At 41.0% G+C, this 25,943-nt stretch overlaps 1 protein-coding gene across 8 annotated transcripts in view; it reads right to left on the reverse strand.

Moving 5' to 3' along the window:
* SYNRG (synergin gamma) overlaps positions 1 to 25,943 on the reverse strand; it is a 91,901-nt gene that overhangs the window by 19,923 nt on the left and 46,035 nt on the right. For all 8 annotated transcript variants that reach the window (XM_060133381.1, XM_060133380.1, XM_060133378.1 and 5 more), the window contains 7 exons: positions 19,365 to 19,483; positions 19,167 to 19,229; positions 13,248 to 14,195; positions 4,776 to 5,369; positions 3,261 to 3,424; positions 2,429 to 2,482; positions 1,833 to 1,929 (listed from right to left, as the gene is read on the reverse strand). In XM_060133381.1, the coding sequence (XP_059989364.1) occupies positions 1,833 to 1,929; positions 2,429 to 2,482; positions 3,261 to 3,424; positions 4,776 to 5,369; positions 13,248 to 14,195; positions 19,167 to 19,229; positions 19,365 to 19,483 (2,039 nt within the window). The remainder of the gene's footprint in view (positions 1 to 1,832; positions 1,930 to 2,428; positions 2,483 to 3,260; positions 3,425 to 4,775; positions 5,370 to 13,247; positions 14,196 to 19,166; positions 19,230 to 19,364; positions 19,484 to 25,943) is intronic.

The raw sequence follows: 25,943 nt of genomic DNA on the forward strand, positions 1-25,943 counted from the left end.
AAACTTAGTTGATAAAGCAGCAGCAGGTTTTGAGAAGACTGACTCCAACACGAAAAGAAGTTCTCTGCTGGGCAAAATGCTTTCAAACAGCATTTTATAGTATATGGAAATGGTTCATGAAAGGAAGAGTCTATCGGTGCAGCAAACCTCACCGTCATCTTATGCCCCCCCACCAGCCTTCAGCCACCACCCTGATCAGTGAGCAGCCATCAACGTGGAGGCAAGAGCCTCCCCACCAGCAGAAAGATTATGACTCACGGAAGACTCAGATGATGGTTAGCAGTTTTTAGCAATAAAGTATTTTTAAATTAAGGTATGTACATTGTTTTTTTAGACATGATGCTATTGCACACTTAACAGACTACAGTAATAGTGTAAATATAATTTTTCTATGCACTGGGAAACCAAAAAATTCATGTGACTCGCTTTATTGAGATATATGCTTTTTTGAGATATATGCTTTATTGCAGTGGTCTGGAACCAAACCCGTGATATCTCCGAGGTCTGCCTGTAATTAAGAACTATCTCACTCCTCTGAATGCCCAAAGATCTACAAAGTCTGTGGCTTCATGTATCTTTTATACACTTGACACAGAATGGCTCTTCTCCTGTGGTCGCTGAATTATGGCTGAATTCTTTCAGCAAGGATGAGGGTGCCAAGGTCTCCACATTCTAAGGACAGCTGCCAGACGTACCCCCAACCCCTCCACCAGCCGCTATAAGAGAGGACTGGAAGAATCCCAGGGGGTCTTCAGTGGTACACGTTCAGCCTCTGTACAGCACCACAGCTTGTCCTTCCTCCCCCAGGGGAAGGGCAGGAATCACAGTCCACTCTAAGCCAAGTGAGGGGGCTTCTCAGATGGTCTTCCACACTAGAAAACTGGTAGAAGGAAGGACAGGCACCCCATTACCCGGTGAACATCTGTTTATGCAGCAGAACTGTGCCTGTCTGGGCAGGACAGCGGAACCAGAGCAAGGTGGCAGGAGGAAGGAGAGCTCACATCCCTTCGTAGCCACTCGTGCAGCAAGTATTTGCGAGTGACCATTATGTGCCCGGCCCTAGTCTAGGGGCTGAAGACCCAGCAGTGAGCAAAACGGACCCAAATCCTTTCCTTCTTGGAGGTTCGTTCTAGTGGAGGGAGACAGATAATAAGAACAGTAAGTAAAGCATTTAAGATATTAAAGGTGACAGGGCTAGGGAGAAAATCAAGCAGGGAAAGAGACGGGAAGTGCCAGGGTGGGGAGGCACGACATGGCTTTGAGTAAGACAGGCCAGGAAGACCTCACTTAGAAGGTGACATTTGAGTAAAGATCTGAAAAAGACTACGGTCCAGTGCATGTGGCTCTGGCCACGGGACAAGCCTGAGCTTGGGGAGGAGAGGACCATTGAAATGGACAGGGATTGAGATTTCATGTTGGACTGGCATGTCTGATAGCTGAAGGTGGCCAGGAAGTTAAGGAATCTGTGATGTCGGTGAGAGGTAGAAAGGAAGAATTCAACACAGCATGGTAAGAATTGATTGGAGACCCAGTGATTTAATTTTCCTTTTTAAACCAATAATTTAATTTTAATGCCTCATCTAGTTCAGACTCTTTGATAAACCAGTAATTTTACACTGTGTATAACAAGGACTGGGAAACCTGGCCAAAGAGACCCGAAGTCAAATAGTTGTTCCTGTCTGGGACTTAAGTGTCTTCTCTACAAATGCAGACACTACTTAGTGAAGTCATATGTGGCTTGAGAGATCTAGATTAAGCTATGTAACATAGGGACAACTGAAAAGACTGCAAAGTGTCATGATTTTGGATAAGCAAAATATAAAAGCACATACCTAATAAGTATTCCATGCCTTGAGCTGACTGAATTACTTCTGTGCACACAGAACTACTACTGATTCCATTTAAGGTGTCATTGGCCTTCTTAATGACCTACAAAGAAATGAAATCACATCACCTTATGTAATCAGGAAAAGTCATTACAAATCAATTTACTATCAGTAGAAAACCCAACAGAGAGCCAGGAGGTGTGGAAACACATGACTGATTGATGTATATAGAGGACTATGCTGAAACAAATCTGAGAATTTAATTTTGACACTGAAGAACCAATCCTTCATTTTTTTTGGAAGAGGAAAAATAGAGGTTCTTTAGCTTAAATATTATTTTAACTTGGGCAGAGATAATGATATCATTTTGTTATGTCTTTAACACAGTGACAGAAGAGGGCACGGTAGTTGAGTGAGCTGTGTCTACTATCATAGATGGGAAAGAAGCCTTGCTTAAGATGTGTGACTTTCCACACAGCTTCTCTTTGCGCAAGGCCATAGAGGCAGAGCTCTGCGAGTCTATCCAAATGAACCCAGAAGGCAAGATATGTACACAAGGGGCATTTCCGTATGTGTGAACATCACGAAAGTGAGAGACTCACCTCTAGGGCACTCCCTAGGCACCGCTGCCATTCATATGCATATCTCTCATTCTCCTGTGAATTTTATAAAAAGAACTGGGTCAAACCAGCAAGCCTGGAATTCTATTTGTTACTTCTGTCAATTCAGAGTACTGAAGACTTTCCTGTGCATGAAAATCACTCTAGTCCAAGCGCAACTTATCTTTTTGAACCCACTAGTGACAATTTTTAATTCCTGATAAATGTAACTTCCAAGCACACGACTTGTAAATCTGAGGGAAATGTTTCTTCGTTGATTCCCTTTGTAAACGTTGCCTCATTTGTTCCACAGCGGAAGCTTCTTTAAAGGCACTCACCATATAGGTGTCTAGTACAAGGGCCAGTATCAAACCACGGCTTCCGGCGCCATGGCTTCCTGAGTGTGCGTGTGCGCCAGGGAGGGACGAGGAGCGCTAAGAGTGTTGGCTGGAGGAGGAAGGCAGCATGGGACTACGGCGCTGTGAACAGGAGCAGTGAGAGGACCCAGGACATCTGCCCTTTCTCCTCTATTTTGAGGCTTTACCATTCACTAAGATGATAAAGTCTACGTGCTCAAAAAGAACTCCGTGAAACACCTGCCTGCCTGTGAGGTCCCAGGAATAGTTCCAGTTTTAGGGTCACTGACTACTTTCAGTGATGCCACATCTGGGAGGTACTTTCACCTGGGGCTAACGTCACCATTCTCTCACTGTAATTACGTATTTTACGTCTGGTGCTTTGTGACGCTCTGCCCGATTCCCCAAGTGAAAGCCGCAAGCGCTTTTTCTCAGGGCCCTCAGGGGCTCAGCCCCCTGCGGACGAGAAGCCCGCTCACCTCCACCTCTCCTGTCAGGTCTTTGTACTTGTCGCGGATGACGGGCAGGGCGGGCTTCTCGCTCAGTGTGTTGGAGCGGTCTCTGAAAGGCTGCTCCAGGGCCGGAGAAGGAGAAGAACGGCTTATTTCTTTATCACCAAGGCTCAGACTCCTCTTGTGCGATCCTGGGGGAAGTGGATGGCACAAAGGTTCTGATTACTCAGCTTAGTGCAAGCAGAGACTCTTCCTTGCTAACACGACCCTCTTTTCTTAGATGTTTGTGTCAGGAGGTGTTCACACCCCTCATTCAGCCTGTCTGGCAAGCTACATGTTGAACGCTTTCATTTGTTCTCTCCTGCTTGAGTTCCTTGCCTTTCATTTTCTCCATTACGCTTCTCCGATCTATCATAATTCTTCCATAATTCTAAGTGCGGAATCACTGGAGTCTGGAGGGCTAAAGGGTCCTTCTAAGTATCAGTGCATAAGAGGTGTGTTGCTTCTCCAGCCATCAGTTAGGGATTTGTACCGACTTCCTCCATCTCTCCCAATCTAATGGAAATCAACGAGCCCTTCTGTCAGGATGCGATTAAAGCAAAAGAGGCAAACTTAAATGCCTTCAGAGGACAGGCAAGCAAAGTAAATGACTGAAGAAGGTCAGTTGGAGATGGAAGTGGTGGGGACTGCGACACTGGGGGGAGCACACCTCAGCTGTCAGAGGGGGATGTTGCTACTCAGCTTCAGCTGCCTGTCAAGAGGTGGGAATGTAGGCCTAGTACTGCCAGATGCTACAACTTTTCAAGAAAAGCTAGAGGGACTTCCCTGGTGGTCCAGTGCTTAAGACTCCATGCTCCCAACGCAAGGGGCTCGGGTTCGATCCCTGGTCAGGGAACTAAGATCCCACATGCTGCAACTAAGCCCGCACACTGTAGGGCCTGTGCACGGCAACTTGAGGGCCACAATGAAGACCCAGCGCAGCCAAAAATAATTAATTAAAAAAAAATAAGCTTACAAAAAAAAAAGAAGAAAGAAAAGCTAGAAATCCAGATTGTGAAGTGTCATGATTTCTATGTATCTGCAGCTGCTTCACATATTAGAAAACCTTCCACGTGGGTCAATCAAAACAGGTCTGCAGGCTGGATCCAGATCCACAGCTACCATGTTGCAGCCTCTGGATGAAAAGATAGAGTCCATAGCCAGCGGACAAGAGCAGAACTAACTTGCCCACAAGATGCTCAAACCATTTCTCTGTGCCGTCTTTTAACACGGCACACCTCTACCCCAAACAAGCGAATGAACAACAGACTGGGGGCTATGCTTATTTTTAGCCCCAAAAGCAGTTATCTGAGGGATACTGGTTTAATTTCAGTTCAGTCTCAGGAAAACCTTCTTTTATAGCTATCTGTCATAGACTCTGATTTTAAACACTGGAAAATCTATTCCTGCTAGCCCAGGGACTAACTTCTTATTCTAAGAAAGACCATCTAACACTGCAGTGGAAGAAACCATGACGTAAAATCTATGTTGGAAGCCACTCACCTTGAACGGAAAGGTCAAAGGTTGCCAGCTCACTTTTGATCATTTCTTCACTGGATTTCATTTTGCCTTGTGAATTGGCCACTAAAAAGTCAAATTTGCTGATTTTGGGCTTTTCACTTTGAAACTCTCCAAAGTCATCTGCACATTCTTTGGGGGTGTCGTGAGAAGCGCTGCTGGGGGCTGGGCTTGGGCACGTGGCCTCTTGGCTCCGTTCAGCCGCAGGCAGGTCCTGTCTGGTGAAATCCCTGTAGTCCTCGCTTTTATATTCCTTTTGCTCGCTGGCCTGTGGGATCACATCTTTAAAATTGGCAAAAGCCGGAAAGGTCGTCTCTGGAAGAGCATCCTCGCTTGTGAAGGTTGTGACTTTGGAGAGAGGTGTCATGGTGAGGTTTTCGGTACTGCCAAATGAAGTCTCTTTCTTTTGAAGAGCTGAGGCAGCTGAGGAGGCCCTGCTTCCTGCTGAGAGGACAAATGGAGAGAGTTTTCTGCCCTGAGAGGCATCATCCCTGTCTGACCAGTCATAGCTCGTAAGTGTGCTCACTGCAAAATTGCTACTGTAGGTTCCAAAAGCAGCACATTTTAAGTCCTCTACATCTGAAAGGGAAATAAGACCCCACAATTAGAGGCAAGCTCACCATTTAGGCAAAATGCCCTAAGCTCTGCAGAAGCAAAATGTCTAGCACTTTTGATTCATTTTATGCGATGTTGGAGTTAACTAAATTTAGAGCTTGTACTAAAATTAAAGAAGCTGGGCTGTAAAATCTGATCTTGAAAAACCCACATTAGCCTTGAGTTGGCATTTATATTTAGTAACAAAGAGCCATCTTCTTTGGATAGTACAATTCTTAAAAGAAGACAGGAGGTTCATCCACCAATGTATATACAGTTTGATATAAGAATAGGGTCATTTAATCAAATGTCCGTTCACTTATGAACTTTAAAATGTATTTACAATATTCCCTGCCTAAAACAAGTCTCTTTCGTTTTGACTTTGCTGGAAAATGTTCCTTTATAACACGGCCATATGAAATGTACACGACAAACTAATTAGAAATTGACAATATCCCAAAACTGAAGTAAAAATAATGTTATTTAACTTTTAATCAGTTATTAGGAGTTTCTGTCTAGGCAAGGCCACATATGAGATTTTAATTGAGCAGTTACTTACCTAGTTGTTATTTTGGTCAATATGGACGTCATATTGCTGTGATGGAGTATGAGGAAAGAAAAATCAGTCTAAACTACTTTAATCACTAAAAAAATAGAATCAAAGGTCTGGGTCCTCTTGGGCTCCTGTTTCTCCTTCAACTATGTGTAACCCCCTCATTTAAAAAAAAAAGGAAAAGAAAAGAAATGCTGCAGCAGAAGACTCATTTTACATGCTTAATATATCTTTAAATAATTTAAGAGGTGGCACAAAACAGCAGAAAGAATGTAGGTTTTTGATTCAGACAGACCTGGGTTCAACTCCCAGCTCTGCCACCTACCACTTGTGTGACACTAGGCAAGCTACTTAACATCTCTTAACCTCGGTTTGCTTATCTGTAAAAAGAGAAGACCATGCACTTGGAAGGGCTGTGTTATGACATTAACGATAACAAGCGTAAAGGGCCCAGCCCAGGGCCTGGTGAGCAACACAGCAATTACTATACAGCATAGTTGCCAGCAGCCTCAATGTGGTATTTAGTTGCCTGCCTTAGGGCCTAAAATAGAATTGTTTCAAAGAAAAAATGAAAAGTCAACCCATCCCTTTAGTGGTCTTAGTAGGGAAAATTTCTTGCTCATTTTCATAAAGCAAAACCAGCTGACGCTGAGTAACACTGGTGTGGAGAAGCAACTTTCCAGCAGTGCTGTCCATTCAGTCTGGCTGAGAGGTGTTTGGTCTCATTTTGGTCATTGTACACCAGGTAAGAAGGCCAAATGCAAGACTCCCCCTCTGACAACCAAAAACATGGATTAAAGGAAAATGCTCAAAAGTTCTGTGACCCAGATTTTCGTAACTCAGTCAACAGGTAAAGCAACACTGGGCTTCTTCATCTCTCTTACACGGCAATGTTGCATAGTTTATGAGAAGGAAGGGATTCCTGACATCGCTCCTCTAACAGTGCACCCCAAATAGCTCTCTCTCTCTCAACTCTATTAGGAAAAGGGCACTAAATGAATAATAAAAAAAATGGAAAACCCGAGATTTACAGAGAGGCCAACCAGTGAAAAGCAGGTAACTGCCACAGAACAGCAGTATATTTTAAAATTCCGTAGTGCAAATGGTACCCTTCAAATTTAGCTTATTAAACAAGAGGGAAAAAAAGATTCAGGTGAAAAATGTACAGTTTAGAATGAATGAAACAAGACTTTAGGCAGAACACCCTCTTAGTCTCTGGCTGTAGTGTTTATTTTCCCCACTATTTAAAGGGATCAGAAGGTGCCCTGACTCAAATGAAGTGAAATTCTATCAGGAGGCAGATGCAGTTAAACACAAGATGAGTGAGTCTTCAAGGGGTACATTCAGAAGAATGTGTCAGAACATGAATTTTTTATTATTACATCCTACCAGAAAGCCCTTTGAAGAAGCTGTATTGTGAACTACTCCCAGAATATCATCTCATCTACTAAAAAGGGTAGCAATTTTCCTAGAGACCAAAGATAAATTTAATAAAAAGTCAAGCTCTTGTTCAGGCATTACAACTAAATTGCTATGGTAATAAAAAAGACCCTTTTGTGCAATTATGCAGCAAGAAAAAACAAGTTTTCTTTTTTTTTTTAAAAAACAGAAATGACTGTAATATAATCAGGCAAAAGGCATTATAAGCAATAAGGGAATACCTTAGTTGAAGACCTTTTAAGTATTTTTTATAACACTATAGGTCTTCAAGAAACGTTTCTTTTATTAAGAATGATAAACATATAACATTTTGCCTTTTGGAACAACTCACAGAAATGACCAAAAGAAAGATTAAAAAAGAAAAATTTTATATTTTATAAGATAATGAAGAGTAATGATACTGGATATATGAAAGTCAAGCCTCAAGGCTGATTTTTTAAATTTTACTTTTGCTTATTTACTAGCTATATAGTGTAAAAAAACAATTTACTAAAGTGCAATTCATTTGAACACATAAGGAAGTACTGCTACTACATAAGGAACGTGAGAACACTGTATTCCTAAACCTTAGCATTTATAAGCAATATAAAAATACAGTTTTATTTCCTAGCATGGTGAATATTAGTTAACTGTTTTTTTTTTTAAGTAAACCTTTTTTTTAGAAAAACGTGGTAAATCAGCTCATTGAGGGTAGATTAAACCAAGAAAATTCCTTATTTCCCATGTTAACAGTTCTATGTTTTCTAAGCAGTCAAATGATATGTATTATTGTACGATGGTCTTAAAAATAGTAAAGATTCTATAAGAACCACAACATGAGTGATGGAAAAAATAATACGGAATAACCCACATTTTATTTTGCAATCACTGAAATTACTGTAGGTGGGTTTTCAATTTGATAGCTGAATTCTGAAAATTGCAAGAGAAAAAGGAAAAGAAAACAGAATGAATGCAATAAAAGGAACAGAGAATCACTGCTGTATTTCTGATTCTACTGGAAAACTCTTAGGCTGTGCTAGGTTGAACTGCAATTGCACACAGATAATGCGCCAAATTGTGTGCTTTAATATATGTATTTGTTTGCAACCAGGAATGTCCTGTTACTAAGGCCAAAGGAATAAACTATACAATCTGTTTTCCACCATGGGTCTCAAATTAAGACATGGATTTCTTGCTTACACTGGCAAGTAACCCCATCAGTCTCTTCCATAACCTCTATTCATGTCCCTTCTGCACGGATGTTGTACGTGAAAACAAGGTATTTCTTGGAACAAAGAATGTGAGCTGCTGCTACAGGACACAGAAGGCCATACCGATTCCCACGGATCTTTTCTAAAGCTGTAAGCATATGTGCCCAGGTGATTAAGAGTTACTGGCTTTTGAGAAAGGCGTTTAGAAAAAGAAAAGAGATACATGTGCAAATTCCGCTGTTCCCTAGTGTTTTATATAGCAGTTAAATTGTTCATTGGCCTAAGGAATAAACAGCTTTTAATTTCCAATACTAATTGAATCCAAACTCTGTTCTACCAAAGCAAATCATGAAATATTTATACACTTAAACTTCTTTCCATTCCTGGCCTTATTCTACCTTCTGAAGTCAGTCATATTTACATTCTCTATTAACTACAGAACCTGGCCCGACTGTGTCCTCTAAGTATCAAACACCCTGACAGGTGTTGGTGAAGAAAACAGGAATGAAAGTGATCATAGTGTAAGAATGACAGGCCATAAAATGTTGCTGTATAATCGCCTTCCAGTGTTTCCTAATCTGCGTAGAAACCTCCCATTCTTCATGTGTACTTACTCATATAAATCTATAGTTTAAATGTTGTCAGGCTATCAGTAAGCACCTGCAGGTTTCCAGGTCAGTGCTTTAAGTTCAATAAAGAAAAGTGGCAATCCTGTGGATATTTTCAGTCCAGAGGAGGCTGGAAGGCCACAGAATGGTGCCAAAACATACAGTGGGACATGGTCATCGTTAAAAATCCCACAGAAAAAAATCAAATGAGCACAGAAGATGGCAATTACAACTAGAGCCTTGTGACCATGCAAGGGAGAGGGGAACACCCAGAAGACCATACTATGCATATGACCCTATATAGCTAATGGGCCAACATTTTCCAAAACAACCTATGAAAAGCATTCAACTGATGGAAAAACAAAGCTGGAAAGAGCTCTTTAAATATTAAATTGGTTTGATTCTTTGAGTTATTTTAGGATTTAGCCCAGCTTCTTTGATATTGCCAGAATCCCCTTCATGTTCATTAGCTACTTTTAAAAATCCGCAGGGATTTTAATGTGAAAAACAGAGTGACTGTAAGATATAAATACATTTGTATAATTTCTCAGGCACTGATGTGTGAAGTCAGGCACTAACCACCTCTTACTTTACTTGGCACTGGGGTAAACAAAATGGTGTTTTTTGATTTGTTGGAACTTACAGAATACAGCCTTCAAGTCTTTACTGAAAGTTTATATTGTTATATGTATTATCAAAACTTCCTCCCTAAAAAGTAATATTACTCTGGACACATTAATTGCTCAATTTGTGAATGTGATTCTGTTTTATGCACAGGTATATTCATTTTCTGGAGCCTGCTTAAATGCAGAAAGGAGTTAAAATAAAGCAGTCCCAGATGGACCAATACAGCACTAAATAATTCCACTGACAGAGGAATTCCTTAGCCAAAGCCATCATGAGACTGGCACCAGAACATTCTAAAAGAAAGGCAACTGGTATTTTCACTAGATGGAGGCTACACCAAAATCTCTTTCTTCCAAATTAGTTAATACACATCATAATTAAAACATAGTATGATTATACAAGGTTTCGCAAACCAAGTATTATTCACTTTCTAAAGAATTATGCTCTGGAAAACACGGTATTTTGAATGGCAGACCCAGCTTTTCTTAGTGTTAATCTAAATCCCAATATGCAACTTTTCTTTTTTCTCAAATGGCATAGTTCAAATACTGTAAGTAATCTCTCAGGAATCCTATTCAAAATCCTCACCTTCAACGGTTTAATTTCATTTTAATCCAGTGCCATGTTAAAAATTTATATCCGTGGAATTATAAGGGGAAAAGGCTAAAATGTACCAATAACTTTCTTAGGAGAAAGGTGTTTGAAGAAACAAAATAAACAAAAGGGAAAAAGCCCTCTAACCACAGGAGGGTTTAAACTTGATACTAACCAGGTATTTCTTTGGTCTAACCCTGGAAAAGTACAAATTACACACATCCCCACACTTTCAAAATGTGTGAAAGAATTATTTATTAACGTTAAGACTTACAGATCACAAAGGAGAGTGGTACAGAAGAGGTGGGAAAAAAGTCATCAGAATAAGCATGCAGATCGGTATTTGCAGAGGAATATACCAAAGCAAGTTTGAAAAGGCACATTCACACAGAAAATGTCTAAATTGAAAAAAAGACATCAGAAAAGCAGCCAAAAAATAATAATAAAGCGCTGATTAAAATACAAAGATTTTCAATGTCAAAGAAGAGCTACTTTACAGGTAGGTAGGTAGGCAGGTAGCTACAGAAGCCTTGCTAACCCTTTGAGAGTGTCACAAATGAGGGGCAGCTCTTGCTGCCAACGAAACCAGATGATCTTAATGACTGCACATCAAGATGCTTTAGTGCTGAGAGATTCAATTTAGAGGGGGGACAAAAGCAGCCTAGTTGAAATTATATGCAGCAAGGGCTCAAAGGGTTAAATGTAATAATACGCAGAGAAATCAGGCAATGTTATTAGTGTTATCTACCTTCCATACAAAGAATTATAGCAAGAGTTAAAAGAGACAGTATCCCCTTCAGAGTCGAGTTAGGGTTTCTAAACAGGATTAAGGTCCAGAGATGATAATCTACTACGTTTTATTCTCTCTTCATCAGCCCACTTCTTATTTCTCCAACAAAAAGTACCCTTAACCCTCAAACTAAGAGAGCAAGAGATACTGTGCGTCAACATGAGGATAAAGAAAAACCAAGTTGCACTGGAGAAGTCCCTGCCATTTACCCTCTTCAATACATTCACGCAGCAGTTTTGCTCAAGAACGATATAGCTCATTGGTCAGACATCAACCCCTTTTAACAACCACTCTAAAGGGATACTGCTCCTTTCGGACAGGAGGTTTACAGATCAAAAGGAGGGAACAATCCTCTTTTAAGAATATCCTCAAACTGAAGAAACTTGGCTTGAACGTTACAGGTTCCAAGCTGGGAATGTTCCAAACATACATAAAAGGACATGAGCACAGAAGATTATTTTAACAGGTCAATCAGAACAAGCTCAGTCACGAGACCAATCTCCCCTCCCCAAATGGAAAAAAAAAAAGAAAAGACACCCTCCCAAACGCAGATTAGACTCGTCTCACAAAGAAATCTAGTTTGGCACTGTGAAAGAATATAGATTCACTTTCAGAAAAATAGCTTCTAATTAATAACTTCAGAGCCCAAAAGGCTAGTATACATGTTATGAGATTTTAAAATAAAAAGCCAATATTATTGTTCAGAAAATGGAGCACTTTGCAACCAACTGCTGTAGCTCAAGCAGCTCATACAAAAAAGAAACAAAATCACTCTAGCAAACAAACAGCGGCAAAAAAATAAATAAATAAATAAATAAAGGAAAACATTTGAAGAAGGGTACATTAGAAAAAGAAGTAGACAGTCGGGGCACAAGCAGCCCTGCAGACAGCCCACTGCACTTGGCAAGTAGCCTGTGGAACACGTCACTCCTCCGATACCTTGCTCCCAATTCAGCACCCTGTTTAAGAAGACCTCTAACATCTCAATAGCCAAAGGATGGATGCAATTTTGTTTTCTGACTTACCAAATTGATATATGCAAACGCCGCCATACTTTACTATTTCTTCCTGAATCTGTAAACTTGGGAGTGTCTTATGTGTCCCTCTCTAGTTAAACGACAAGGAACCCTTCGTACGCATAATGCATTTTCTGGAATAATACAGTAATGCTGAGATATTTCTCATTATTAAAGGCCACAAAATAGGTTTATCTTTCTATATACATATCAAAGAACAAAACAAAATAAAAACTAGGACACTTGGGAATCTAGTTTTTCTGACAGGAATTTGGACTAGAGAATCAACTGCTACATGTAAATCCACATGGAATTTAAAGAGGGCTCTCCTCTAAGATGTTTTCAAACATTTTATGAGAAAGTTAGTAGTTACCCTATCTACCATCTACAGTTGTGTTACAATTTACTACTTCCAGTAATAGCGTTAACACTGAAAACCGTACCTCAATTCCACTAACAACTCCTGCCCTCCTCCTTGCCGGACCCTGGCACACAGGGCATCCAGGTACAAGCTCTTGCCCTCTTCTCTTATAGGGATGTGGCAAAACTGCAGTATAACCGGCTAGACACTGTTACTTTCTTGGTCTAACAAGAGTCGGTTTCTATAAACCAAACAGAATACTCTATTGGCAGCTGCCAAATATACCCAAGAGAAGAAAAAAGGAGAAGGAAACATTGACTTCACTCACAGAAATGGAGGAACGTTACTGACACTGCAAAAGTCTTTATAAAATTTCTGGCAATGTGTGGCTCATTCAGCAGTGGATTTTGATGTGCCTCAGACACCAAGTTGGTGTTAGATTTCAAATGTAAAAATATCTTAGCTATCCAGTCTAAGTTTCATTGTATTCATGGTATCCACATATCCAAGTATCCACAGAATCCAATTCAACACTGCTTTAAGGGGACTGGCAATGAAGAGGTTAATTATTAGACATTCATAAGGGTTAAGAGCCAGAGCCTTCCTCTTCTGTAAATCAACACCCACAGAACCATCTTTGAGATCTATATCACCATCACCAGAGCAATCTCACCAATTCCTCACCTGCAGCAGGAGGATGCTGGCCACTAACTGTTGGTAAATCCAAAGAGCTATCAGACATGACATGCTTAAGATCTCCTCCCACATCAGCCAGTTTCATGTCAAACTGAACAGAGAGTGCATCTTCAGAGTCCTCCTTGCCAGCACTGCTGCCACCAATGGAAGGGAGATCCAAGGACTTCACCGAAGCAGAGTCTTCTTTGGTGTGTCTGAAAGCCACTGCTTTCTCTCCCAGGGATTTGTCCGAGCTCATGGAAGAAAATTTACTGGAGTGGAAGTCAGCGAAATCATCATCGCTCTTTCCTGAAGGAGTGTTATCTTTCAGCTCTTCAACACCTAGTCCCGATCCTTCCAGAGAGAGCTGTCTGAAGACATCGTATTTGGTAGACGCAGCGGCAGAGCTCTGTCCGTTCTTCACTGTGCTGCTCACGCTGCTGCTTAGAGGAACCGGACTACTTTCCTCTTTAAGGGCCTCATATTTGTCATCTGCCTTTTGCTCAGATGAAATAGAACTATTACTGAAAGCCATAAAATCTGCAAAGTCATCCTGCTCCCCAACAGATGCTGGACTAGAATATTCCCCAAAAAGGTTGAATTCTCCAAAATCATCAGCCACACTAGAAGTTTTAGTTGACGCCAATGTCGTCATGGGTGCCACAGATCCCGTGAGCTGGGGTCGTGAGGAAACAGATTTTGATGCACTGAATGCAGCTGAAAAGGACAATGGTTTCTCACTGCTGCAAGTAACTGAGGAAAACATATCTAGGTCTGCTAAGTTCAGAGGATTTTTCACCTGTGTTTGTGGTTTCTGTTGGATAGCTCCTGAGGGGAAGGCTGCCGGAAAAGGTTTGTCTTTTGCTGGTGGCTCTAGTGGTGAGATACTATCGGCGGTTTTAAAATCGGTGAAACCATCATCATTTCCCGCAGATCTGAATTCTGCGAAGTTTTCTCCTGCAAGAAAAAACACAACCAAATACAAAAGAATGCTGAGCTAAAATCCCATGATCCATATTAAAGTACAAGCATATTACAGACGTTTCCCTCACTGGCTTCACATTATTTAACCACAGTTTAATAATATCCCTACCAAATATCCCTTTTGTTTCCACACTGAAGGCTAGTGATAGGGAAATAAATAAAAATCAAACTGAGCACACGTATCACACGATTTTCATTTGCTCATTTCAGTGTGATATGATATGTGACATGATATGTCTGTGCCAGAGCCTTCAGCTGTCCAAAAGCATTGCTCTAAGGATGTTTTCTCACTATTGCTAGCCAGCCAAGCATACAGGAGAATAAGAAATAGGCGCTGGACAGTGGTTTAAGAATCCGCCTGCCAACGCAGGGGACACGGGTTTGAGCCCTGGTCTGGGAAGATCCCACATGCCGCAGAGCAACTAAGTCCGTTTGCCACAACTACTGAGGCTGCGCTCTAAGCCCATTCGCCACAACTACTGAGCCTGCACGCCACAACTGCTGAAGCCCATGCACCTAGAGCCTGTGCTCTGCAAAAAAGAGAAGCCACCACAATGAGAAGCACTTGCACCGCAACGAAGAGTAGCCCCTGCTCGCCGCAACTAGGGAAAGCTTGTGCTCAGCAACGAAGACCCAACGCAGCCAAAAATAAATAAATTAAATAAATAAATTAAAAAAAAAAAGGAAATAGGCGCTGGAGGTTCCTGAAGAGAGGCATATTAAAACACATAGTGGCCCTTTAAAGATAAAATGTGTTACATGGTAATCAATCAGAAAAAAAATATCACAGGTACCAATGAAGTATTATGAAAAATCCTGAATCTAATATTTAGGATGTACAAGACTCTGCTCAGCTAGGCACTTAAGCTTATGGTTAGATACTATGTGGTTTTGCTCAAGTATATTGAGGCATTAATTTGAAGGGATTTGATGAAAAATTCTGAAAAGGCATCTGCTTATTTGCAAAGCATTCTTGCTAAGGGCACATTATAAAGTAGTTCCCCCCACACTTTCCAACAAATAAGCTGAATCTTACCCAAAAAATCCATGAGTACTTGGGCTCTTCTTGAAATCAGCAATCTCACTGTACCAATCAGCACTTATTCTTATTTATTACAATTCAAAGGGATTTGAATACCAATTCCATTATTAAAAATTTTGAGGGGACTTCCCTGGTGTTGCAGTGGTTAAGAATACGCCTGCTAACGCAGGGACACAGGTTCAAGCCCTGGTCCAGAAAGATCCCACATGCCGTGGAGCAACTAAGCCCGTGTGCCACAACTACCGAGCCCACATGCCACAACTACTGAAGCCCGCGCACCTAGAGCCCGTGCTCCGCAAGAGAAGCCACCGCAATGAGAAGCCTGCGCACCACAACGAAGAGTAGCCCCTGCTCGCCACAACTAGAGAAAACCCACGTGCAGCAATGAAGACCCAACACAGCCAAAAATAAATAAATAAATAATAAATACGTTTTTAAAAAAATTTTGAGGATTGGATTTAAACTTTAGTTTATATTGTGCTACTCTGAGGATGGGGTTACTGACAGCATTTTTTAAATTAGTTTTTTAGTTAGAGAAAATAGGTACTAAGGTATTTCTCATAAATAATTAAATAGATGCAGTTAGATACTGATAAAAATCTGGGCCCATGGTTCTTAATAGGGTTTCTATTCTTTATTATCACAATAATTTTATCACTCATAGGCATAAGGTTAGGACACAGATGATCTCAGTTTTTGAATAGTGCCTGAAGGTCTTCCATAAAATCCACTAGGTTATACCAGATAATGAAAACCAGAGATAAACCAAATATAAATATAGCTATACTAACATCACTTATTATTTAAAAATATGAATGCCATTTCTGGAGAGTTATAAATTAAAACACAAGCTTTAATTTCTTCATCCATTTTTTAAAATTCTACTTTTCCCTAAAAATGAGATATAGAAGCATATGAACTATAAAAATGTGTGTAAAACCAAAATATAATTCTGCAAATTGTCACTTAAATAATGCAGGCTTTAAATATATTGTGCTTATAACATGATATATACTTTGATACATCATATGAAAAAAGCATGGGGGCTTCCTTGGTGGCACAGTGGTTAAGAATCTGCCTGCCAGTGCAGGGACATGGGTTTGAGCCCTGGTCTGGGAAGATCCCACATGCCGCGGAGCAACTGGGCCCGTGTGCCACAACTACTGAGCCTGCGCTCTAGAGCTCACAAACCACAACTACTGAGCCTGCGTGCCTAGAGCCCATGCTCTGCAACAAGAGAAACCACTGCAATGAGAAGTCAGTGCACAGCAACAATGAGTAGCTCCCGCTCGCCGGAACTAGAGAAAGACCGCCTGAAGCAATGAAGACCCAACACAGCCAAAATTAAATAAAATCAAAAATAAATTTATAAAAAAAAAAGAAAGAAAAAAGCATGGAAAATAATGGAAGCTTATTTTCCCCCTAATTTGAGCTACTTAACAAATTCACCAGCATAATTTATCAACACAGAGAAATCTATTTAATATTAGGGAAATTTCAGAAAGAGAAGAACAGCATTCAGAATTTCTGTATTTTATGTTTTTATACATACCACTAATAAAACTAAAGTCAATTTCACAAATTGACAGAAGCAGATGTAAAACTTTAAAAATCGCCCTAGAATTTTAGGCAAGTACATCAATGATAATATTTGTATTATTTGTGTAAATAAAAAGGTAATAAGCAGTCAATTTTGTCACAGCCTAAATTTTTGATGTGCTCCTTTAAAATATCTGTGAAACTGACAAGTTTTGCTTTGTTATTTTATAAAGGAAATCACCACAGCAAACTAAACTTACTGATGAATTGTAAACGTTTCCACTAGAAATGTAACCTGGGTGAAAGGGTTAAAAAGAAATAAAAATGGGTAGGTTTACATGTTCAAAAACACAGGGGCTTTTTGGGCAAATAAATTAGTTGCAGACACTGGAAGATTGCTTATCAGGAGGTACATTAAGCATATGACTTCATGGGTAGCTTTTCAGTCCACTTTTTTAAAGTTTTAAATTAATTAATTAATTAATTTTTGGCTGCGTTGGGTCTTCGTTGCTGCGTGGGCTTTCTCTAGTTGCGGTGAGCGGGGGCTACTCTTCGAAGCGGTGCGCGGGCTTCTCACTGCGGTGGCTTCTCTTGTTGTGGAGCACGGGCTCTAGGCATGTGGGCTTCAGTAGTTGTGGCATGCGGGCTCAGTAGTTGTGGCTCACAGACTCAGTAGTTGTGGTGCACGGGCTTAGTTGCTTTGCGGCATGTGGGATCTTCCTGGACCAGGGCTCGAACCCATGTTCCCTGCATTGGCAGGCGGATTCTTAACCACTGTGCCACCAGGGAAGCCCTGTATTTTTAATGAGAGTAGAAAAAAATATATTCTCCTAAAATGAACAAAGTTGGCATCTCTCCCTGGAAAGCCTTAAAGGTAAGACAGGAATGAAAGCAAGCACACAACAATGCCAACAACCATCTGGGATTCTGTTCGTAAACTACTGCAAAAGCAGGGCTAAGATGTGCTGCTTACATTTTGGTGGCACCATGATGTTTCCCAGGAATAACATACATATCATACGATCACTAATACCAGAGTATATAAAGAACCCTGATATTAAACCATGCTCTTTACTCCAAACTTGCCTTGGCCCAAGAGTTGATAAAAGCATTGCTAGGAGTAAATGCCAAATTAACAAACCGGAAGTTCCTCTGGGGTTTATTTTTGTACTCATAGTACCTAATACAGGCACTGAGGAAGAAAGTTATTACATCCTAAAGGCTTGAATGAAACACAAGGAAACATTTCTAGAACCTAAGAGCTGTAAAAGATTGAGTATTTCTGGGTTTCCCTGGTGGCGCAGTGGTTGAGAGTCCGCCTGCCGATGCAGAGGACACGGGTTCGTGCCCCGGTCCGGAAAGATCCCACATGCCGCGGAGCGGCTGGGCCCGTGAGCCATGGCCGCTGAGCCTGCGCATCTGGAGCCTGTGCTCCGCAACGGGAGAGGCCACAGCAGTGAGAGGCCCGCGGACCGCAAAAAAAATAAAAAAGAAAAGAAAAGAAAAAAAAGATTGAATATTTCTACAGATATTTAAGCAGTACACTTTCTATTTTAACTTTCACACATACACCTTACCTTTCCTGTAATTTCCCCCCACCTCCCCACGCCCTCCCCATTGCTCGGAGAAAAGGGTTAGAACAAGTGATTGTGGAAAGATGTTCCAAATTTGATTGTCCAATACAGAGAGGTAGAATGTGGTACTGTTTCCAGGCAGAACTCCTCAGTAGAGGATAAAAACTTCACAGCATGCGTGGGTAAGCTTTGAAGGACATCATTTGACCTATGGATTATCTAAATCCTACACATCCGGTTTCCAGTAGGATTCAGCCACAAATATGACTTTACATATATGGCTCTCAAATTATCATTCTACATTCCCTTCTACTCTATTTAAGCCCTTCTATCAGAGATAGGAACCACACAGGCACACAAAGCCCTCTCACTTCTACTCATTAAATTACAGCCAATTTTGAAAATCTTGAGATGTAAAAGACTGGCTGCTGCCTTTCACACAGTCCACAGATCGCTGCACTGCCAACAGCTCAAGTCTTGTTTTGAGCGTTAAAATAACCGAAAGTGGTCACAGGAGTCTAACTTGGCTTGAAGGCTTCCAGTGAAAGGGAATGCACTATCTTCAAAGGAAATTGCATTATTAGAAAATAATTTTTCTAAATTATCAGTTATTTTATTATCTAATAACTGAACCACATTTTTCTTTCTTGTAATTTCCAGAGCTACAAAACGAAACAAAAACAACCACACAGTAAAATAAAAGAATGTTTGGGATGCTACTGAAAGAACCGTAAAAGTCTCTTATTAAAAATTGAAATAATTTATCCATTTAAGGAAACAAAAACTTACCTAAAGATTTACTCTCTGCTGTCTGTTCAAGTTCTCTGAAAGCACTATATTTATCACCAGGCTCTATGATGAAAAGACAGAAGCCCAATTAAGGTTAGGAACCTTAAGATCACAGCTCAAGGACATTCACCATAAAAGGTCACCACTAAAACCAAAAATTTACATTCACAGGTTCATGAATTTATGAACTGTTTTTACCTCTAAACGGAACAGTATTTTCAGAGGACTTGTCAGTTGCAATTCCTTTAAACACAGCATATTTATCCACTGAAGCCGATCCTTTAGTTCCAGGAAGTGGCATCAACAAAGAAGGGGCACTAAAAGGGAAAAAGAAATATTTCTTAATGACTAGAACATTGTCTCCTTACCTTGTCATCAAGGAAGAACTTAGAGTTAAAATGGCACACAGATAACCTAGTTAAAACTCATGGCTCCCTGCTTTAAAAGTTAGAAACTATATAGGTACACCACAAATGACAAAAAACAACATCCTTTTCCTTGAAAAAACATATATTGAAACAACACTCAAGCAATAATTCTTTTCTTGATTATGTGAAAAGGAGTCAGATCCACGCTGACCATCTATCTAATCATCTTTAAGCCATAAGAACCACCGGAATGGCATTAGAAATAGATTATTATAGAATGATGACTTCCTGTAATTTTAAATTTAGGTCCATAAAACTGTGAAAGTGAACTGCTCCAAGTACGTATACCCAATATTTTAAAGTAAATTAGGTTAACCTTAATATAAATTATTCTCTAAACTGGGTTCAGAATGCAGAGGTGGAATAGTTAAGATAAAAATCTATTTAAGAAATGCTGTTCAAGCCAAGATGTAAATTGTCCTTCTTTTGGTCACACTGCATTGCTTAGTGGCAGAAGTTCCCACATCTGATAAGCAGCAGTAGAGTTAATACAATTTGCATTTTTACGAGGATCACATCAGCAGTTCCAGAAGCTATCTCTGCAGCAAAACAACAATCACTTCAAAATTAGATAAAGATACTTTTGCCTGTGGACACATTTCCCTGCTGGATGGAAAAATAGTGTAATGAGTAGTATCTGTGTGGGTAATTCTTGGGCGGCTTAAACACAGACTACAAAAGCACTGCCTTTTTTTTCCCCCTTATCAGACCCAGGCAGCTCCCTGGAAGAACCACCTTTACATATGAATGACTACATTCCACTACTAGTTTGTGTCATTCAATACCATACACACAAGTTATATAAATGGATTTCTATTGAGTTCTTTGCCCTGGAGCAAAAATTTTCTACAGTCATTTAAATCTTCTTATCAGTGGCCTACAAGCAAGGTAAAAACCCTGCTCTTGCACATGCATGCTAATGGGCGTCTGCAGTGCCTGGAGGACTTAGTGCTATCAAATATTATCATTTCACACCAATACCAAACAGCTGCTACATATTTGATCTGGACAAATAGGTCACTGTTTATACAGTATAGGTGGATTTCTAAAAGTTCCATAAGTAATTAAACTACAACACACTGAACAGAACGTTACACAGGAATAAAGGTAATTAATGTCTTAGGAAAAAACCACAAAGTTGAATGATCTATTTGTTTTTTCATGATCGCCAACGTTAGCTATGGCCCTTTAAAGTCCATGGTAAAATCTTCCACTAAATATGACATTTATTTGAATATTATTAATTTAAAAATGATTTTCAGAATTGGAAAAAAACCAGAGGATCTTCAGAGTAATGTAGTACTGCTGAGTGAAGTCAACAAAATAAAATTCCATTCAAAAAACGCTACGACTCAGACTGTAATTTTATGCATATTACAAAGGAAGAATTCATTCCAGTTCTTTCCTTAAAGTTTTTATTAAAAAAAACTGTAATCACCTTCAAAGTGTTTATGCCAGTTATATAAAGTAGTTATCTGTTCCAAACATGCAAATGGTTATTTCTACTGTTTAATACTAACGAAAGGTACTCAGTGAGAGAGGCATACTGTTTTAAAATTTAAGAACCTGCATTCTATTGAAAGATGAGACTTTAGAGAATTTGGCCACAAAAAAGTGCTTTGCTTTTTCTCTAGTGTATCATTTGTGTTTTACAGTTACTTCACGTGGCTGTGGTAGGTGACTTTACTTAGTTGCTCAACCTGCTAAATACATCCATTTAAAAAGCAAAGAAAATAAACCAACTCAAAACTCCTACGCCTTAATCCTTTTTGAACTATTCTATCGTCAGCGCCCCATGACCGCTTTATTATACGAGGCTCCCCAGTGCCTGGCACACGGTAAGTATTTTCCAAATGGATAAATGAATGATGTTGCTCCCTTCCAGATGCCCTTTCATGCCAACTCAAGTGCTATTCCTCCTTTGACTTTGACATCCAGTTCAACACCGAGTCCAACCAACTTCTCAGATACATACTTTTCAGTATCTGTAACTCTAAACCCAGGGTAACTCCCATAACCTCACAACAGGATTACCATGGAAGCTGCATTTATCCCATACCTAGTAGCAAAAATCACTTTCACCATGCCACTTATTTCTAAAATGCTTTACAGATTATGCCACAAATCATAAGGCATCCCATAACTGGTGCCTGCCCTTAACTAGTGTCATTTTTTCAGACTAACAATACTCTTGGCTCCAGCCTATTTTAACACCTTACTTGCCTTTTCATCTTCTCAAAAAAATAATGTCCATTTTTGCTTAAAAATACTGCTTAAAGTGGTCCTACCTATTTATATCATGATTTAACAAATAGCCTTTTAAAATAACTCACAATATGGAATATAGATCATCATAAACTAGGGAATTCATTATACATGAACACACAAACTCACCACTGAAGGAGCAATTCTAAGAGAGTTTTATTAGATAATATAAATACCCAGATAAAACTAACAATCTTTAGAGCAGAAACTGTGCTTTTTGCTTCTGTATTTCTAGTGCCTACCCCAGTGTCAGGCACACAGGAGATGCTATGTAAATGTTTCTGAATGAATAAAGAAACAATGAGTGTGGATTCTTAGACATGAACAAAATGTTTTCATGCAAGAAAAGCACAGAAGTAGTCAAGCCAGAACTGAAGAAGAAAAATCTGCAAAGTATGCCTGTATATGAAAGTAAACTACTGGGTGGAGATAATGCCACACAAAATTGCTAATACCCCATATATCTCAGGTCTGGCCACCATCTTAAAACTTTCTATGCCCAAATTTTAATTTCATCTGCTGAAAGTTTTCTCCCTGAGGAATGAACCATCAATTTGTTAAATTTGGTTTGTAACCTTCATACGACAATATATTCATCCAACAAACCTTTATTAATTACATATTACAGGCTAAGTACTACATACAGAGACATGAAATACTGTCTTCAGGTACTTACAGCCTAGTGAGGGGAACAGTCAGGTAAACCAGTAATGGCAATTACGGCACAGATGTTCACAGGCTACCATGGCAGTAGAGAAGAAGTAGCCCTTAACTCATCTTAGAGGTGGGGACTGATGGAGTGGAGTTAGTAAATACTTCCTATAATGAACCGATTTTCGACATGGAACTAGAATTAACTATAGAGAGAATTTCAGATTGAAGAAAACAGAATGGAAAAGGCCAGAAGCTTGAAAGAGCATGGTCAGTTTGGCGGTTTACGTGTGGCTGGAGGTAAGTTGTGGAGAAATGGCAACAGTCAAGAGGGTTGGCAGGAGCCAGATCACACACGGCCTTTTCCCATGCCAAGCAGAGCTGACAGAGTTGATGGCAGTAAAGGAGAGAGAAAGGAGACAAAAACAGCATGTTTCTGATTAGGTGACTGGATATGGTGATCTAACAAATTCTTATTTAGCTTTGAGCAGGAAAACAATGAATCATTTTATGGAGGTAATTTAAGATGACTTGGGTCATTCAGATATGTTCTAGATAGCAGTAGAACATATCAATTTGTGCAGAGGAAGAGACCTGAGAAAGAACTGTTACGTGTCTATCAGGTTAATGCGTGTGTGCACTGGTACAGCGGGCTTGGAACTCCCAGTACTTTACAGTCACACCCCTCGTATGTCTCTTCTATGTGTCATTTACAAGTGTTTGATGTATTCTTAAAATCAGGAGAATAAGTCTTTCCCTAATTTCTAATTCTCTATAATGCCTATCCCTTAGTTCTTCTTACAGTGTCTGCAGGAAGTGTTGACTAAGAAATAAACAATTGGTTAAAATAGAAAAGATGAATGAAACTGCACAAATAGGAACATAAGAGAAATAGAATATGTACCCTGACAAAAACAAGTTCCAAAAGCAACCAAAAACATTCACACTGCTTACTCAAAGCCTCATGTGCTCTACTCAGTGGAAGAAGTATCTACTGAGTACTTTTTAAAAATGATGGGGCTTCCCTGGTGGTGCAGTGGCTGAGAGTCCAACTGCCGATGCAGGGGACACGAGTTCGTGCCCCAGTCCGGGAAGATCCCACATGCCGCGGAGCAGCTGGGCCCGTGAGCCATGGGCGCTGAGCCTGCGCATCCGGAGCCTGTGCTCCGCAACAGGAGAGGCCACAACAGTGAGAGGCCCGCATACGGCAGAAAAAAAAAAAGATGGAGATAGGAGCTTCAAGATGGTGGAAGAGTAAGACGTGGAGAACACCTTCCTCCCCACAGATACATCTGAAATACATCTACACGTAGAACAACCCCTACAGAACACCTACTGAACACTGGCAGAAGACCTCAGCCCTCCCAAAAGGCAAGAAACTCCCCCACGTACCTGCGTAGGGCAAAAGAAAAAAGAAAAAACAGAGACAAAATATGGACAGGACCTGCACCAGTGGGAGGGAGCTGTGAAGGAGGAAAGGTTTCCACATACTAGGAAGCCCCTTCGCTGGTGGAGACGGGCAGTGGCGGAGGGGGGAAGCTTCGGAGCCACGGAGGAGAGTGCAGCTAGAGGGGTGCGGAGGGCAAAGTGGAGACATTCCTGCACAGAGGATCAGTGCCGACCAGCACTCACCAGCCTGAGAAGCTTGTCTGCTCACCTGCCGGGGCGGGCGGGGGCTGGGAGCTGAGGCTCTGGCTTTGGAGGTCAGATCGCAGGGAGAGGTCTGGGGTTGACTGCGTGAACACAGCCTGGAGGGACTAGTGGCCACAGCTAGCTGGGAGGGAGTCCGGGAAACGGTCTGGAGCTGTCGAAGAGGCAAGAGGCTTTCTTGCCTCTGTTTCGCAGTGCGCGAGGAGAGGGGATTCAGAACGCCGCTTAAAGGAGCGCCAGAGATGGGCGCGAGCCGCGGCTATTAGCGCGGACCCCAGAGACGGGCATGAGATGCTAAGGCTGCTGCTGCCGCCACCAAGAAGCCTGTGTGCGAGCACAGGTCACTATCCACACCTCCCCTCCCGAGAGCCTGTGCAGCCCGCCACTGCCAGGGTCCTGTGATCCAGGGACAACTTCTCCAGGAGAACACACAGCGTGCCTCAGGCTGGTGCAACGTCACGCCGGCCTCTGCCGCTGCAGGCCTGCCCCGCATCTGTACCCCTCCCTCCCGCTGGCCTGAGTGAGCCAGAGCCCCCGAATCAGCTGCTCCTTTAACCCCGTCCTGTCTGAGCGAAGAACAGACACCCTCAGGTGATCTACACGCAGAGGCGGGGCCAAATCCAAAGCTGAGCCCTGGGAGCTGTGCAAACAAAAGAAAGGGAAATATCTCCCAAGAGCCTCAGAAACAGCGGATTAAATCTCCAGAGTCAACTTGATGTACCCTGCATCTGTGGAATACATGAATAGACAAGGAATCATCCCGAATTGAGGAGGTGGACTTTGGGAGCAAGGATATATATATATTTTTTTTCCCTTTTTCTCTTTTTGTGAGTGTGTGTGTGTATGCTTCTGTGTGTGATTTTGTCTGTATAGCTCTGCTTTTACCATTTGTCCTAGGGTTCTGTCTGTACATTTTCTTTTTGTTTTAGTATACTTTTCAGCGCTTGTTAACACTGGTGGATTTGTTTTTTCGTTTGGTTGTTCTTTCTTTTTCATTACTTAAAAAAATTTGTTTTAATAATTATTTTTTGTTTTTTATTTTAATAACTTTATTTTATCTTTTTCTTTCTTTCTTTCTTTCTCCCTTTTATTCTGAGCCGTGTGGATGAAAGGCTCTTGGTGCTGCAGCCAGGAGTTACTGCTGTGCCTCTGAGGTGGGAGAGCCAACTTCAGGACACTGGTCCACAAGAGACCTCCCAGCTCCACGTAATATCAAATGGCAAAAACCTCCCAGAGATTTCCATCTCAATGGCAAGACCCAGCTCCACTCAACAACCAGCAAGCTACAGTGCTGGACACCCTATGCCACACAACTAGCAAGACAGGAACACAACCCCATCCATTAGCAGAGAGCGCCTAAAATCATAATAAGGTCACAGACACCCCAAAACACACCACCAGACATGGACCTGCCCACCAGAAAGACAAGATCCAGCCTCATCCACCAGAACACAGGCACTAGTCCCCTACACCAGGAAGCCTATACAACCCACTGAAACAACCTTAGCCACTGGGGGCAGACACCAAAAACAATGGGAACTACAAACCTGCAGCCTGCGAAAAGGAGACCCCAAACACAGTAAGATAAGCAAAATGAGAAGACAGAAAAACACACAGCAGATGAAGGAGCAAGGTAAAAACCCACCAGACCTAACAAATGAAGAGGAAATAGGCAGTCTACCTGAAAAAGAATTCAGAATAATGATAGTAAAGATGATTCAAAATCTTGGAAATAGAATGGAGAAAATACAAGAAACATTTAACAAGGACCTAGAAGAACTAA

Source organism: Lagenorhynchus albirostris, chromosome 20, assembly GCF_949774975.1.
Source record: "Lagenorhynchus albirostris chromosome 20, mLagAlb1.1, whole genome shotgun sequence".
Classification (NCBI taxonomy): Eukaryota; Metazoa; Chordata; class Mammalia; order Artiodactyla; family Delphinidae; genus Lagenorhynchus; species Lagenorhynchus albirostris.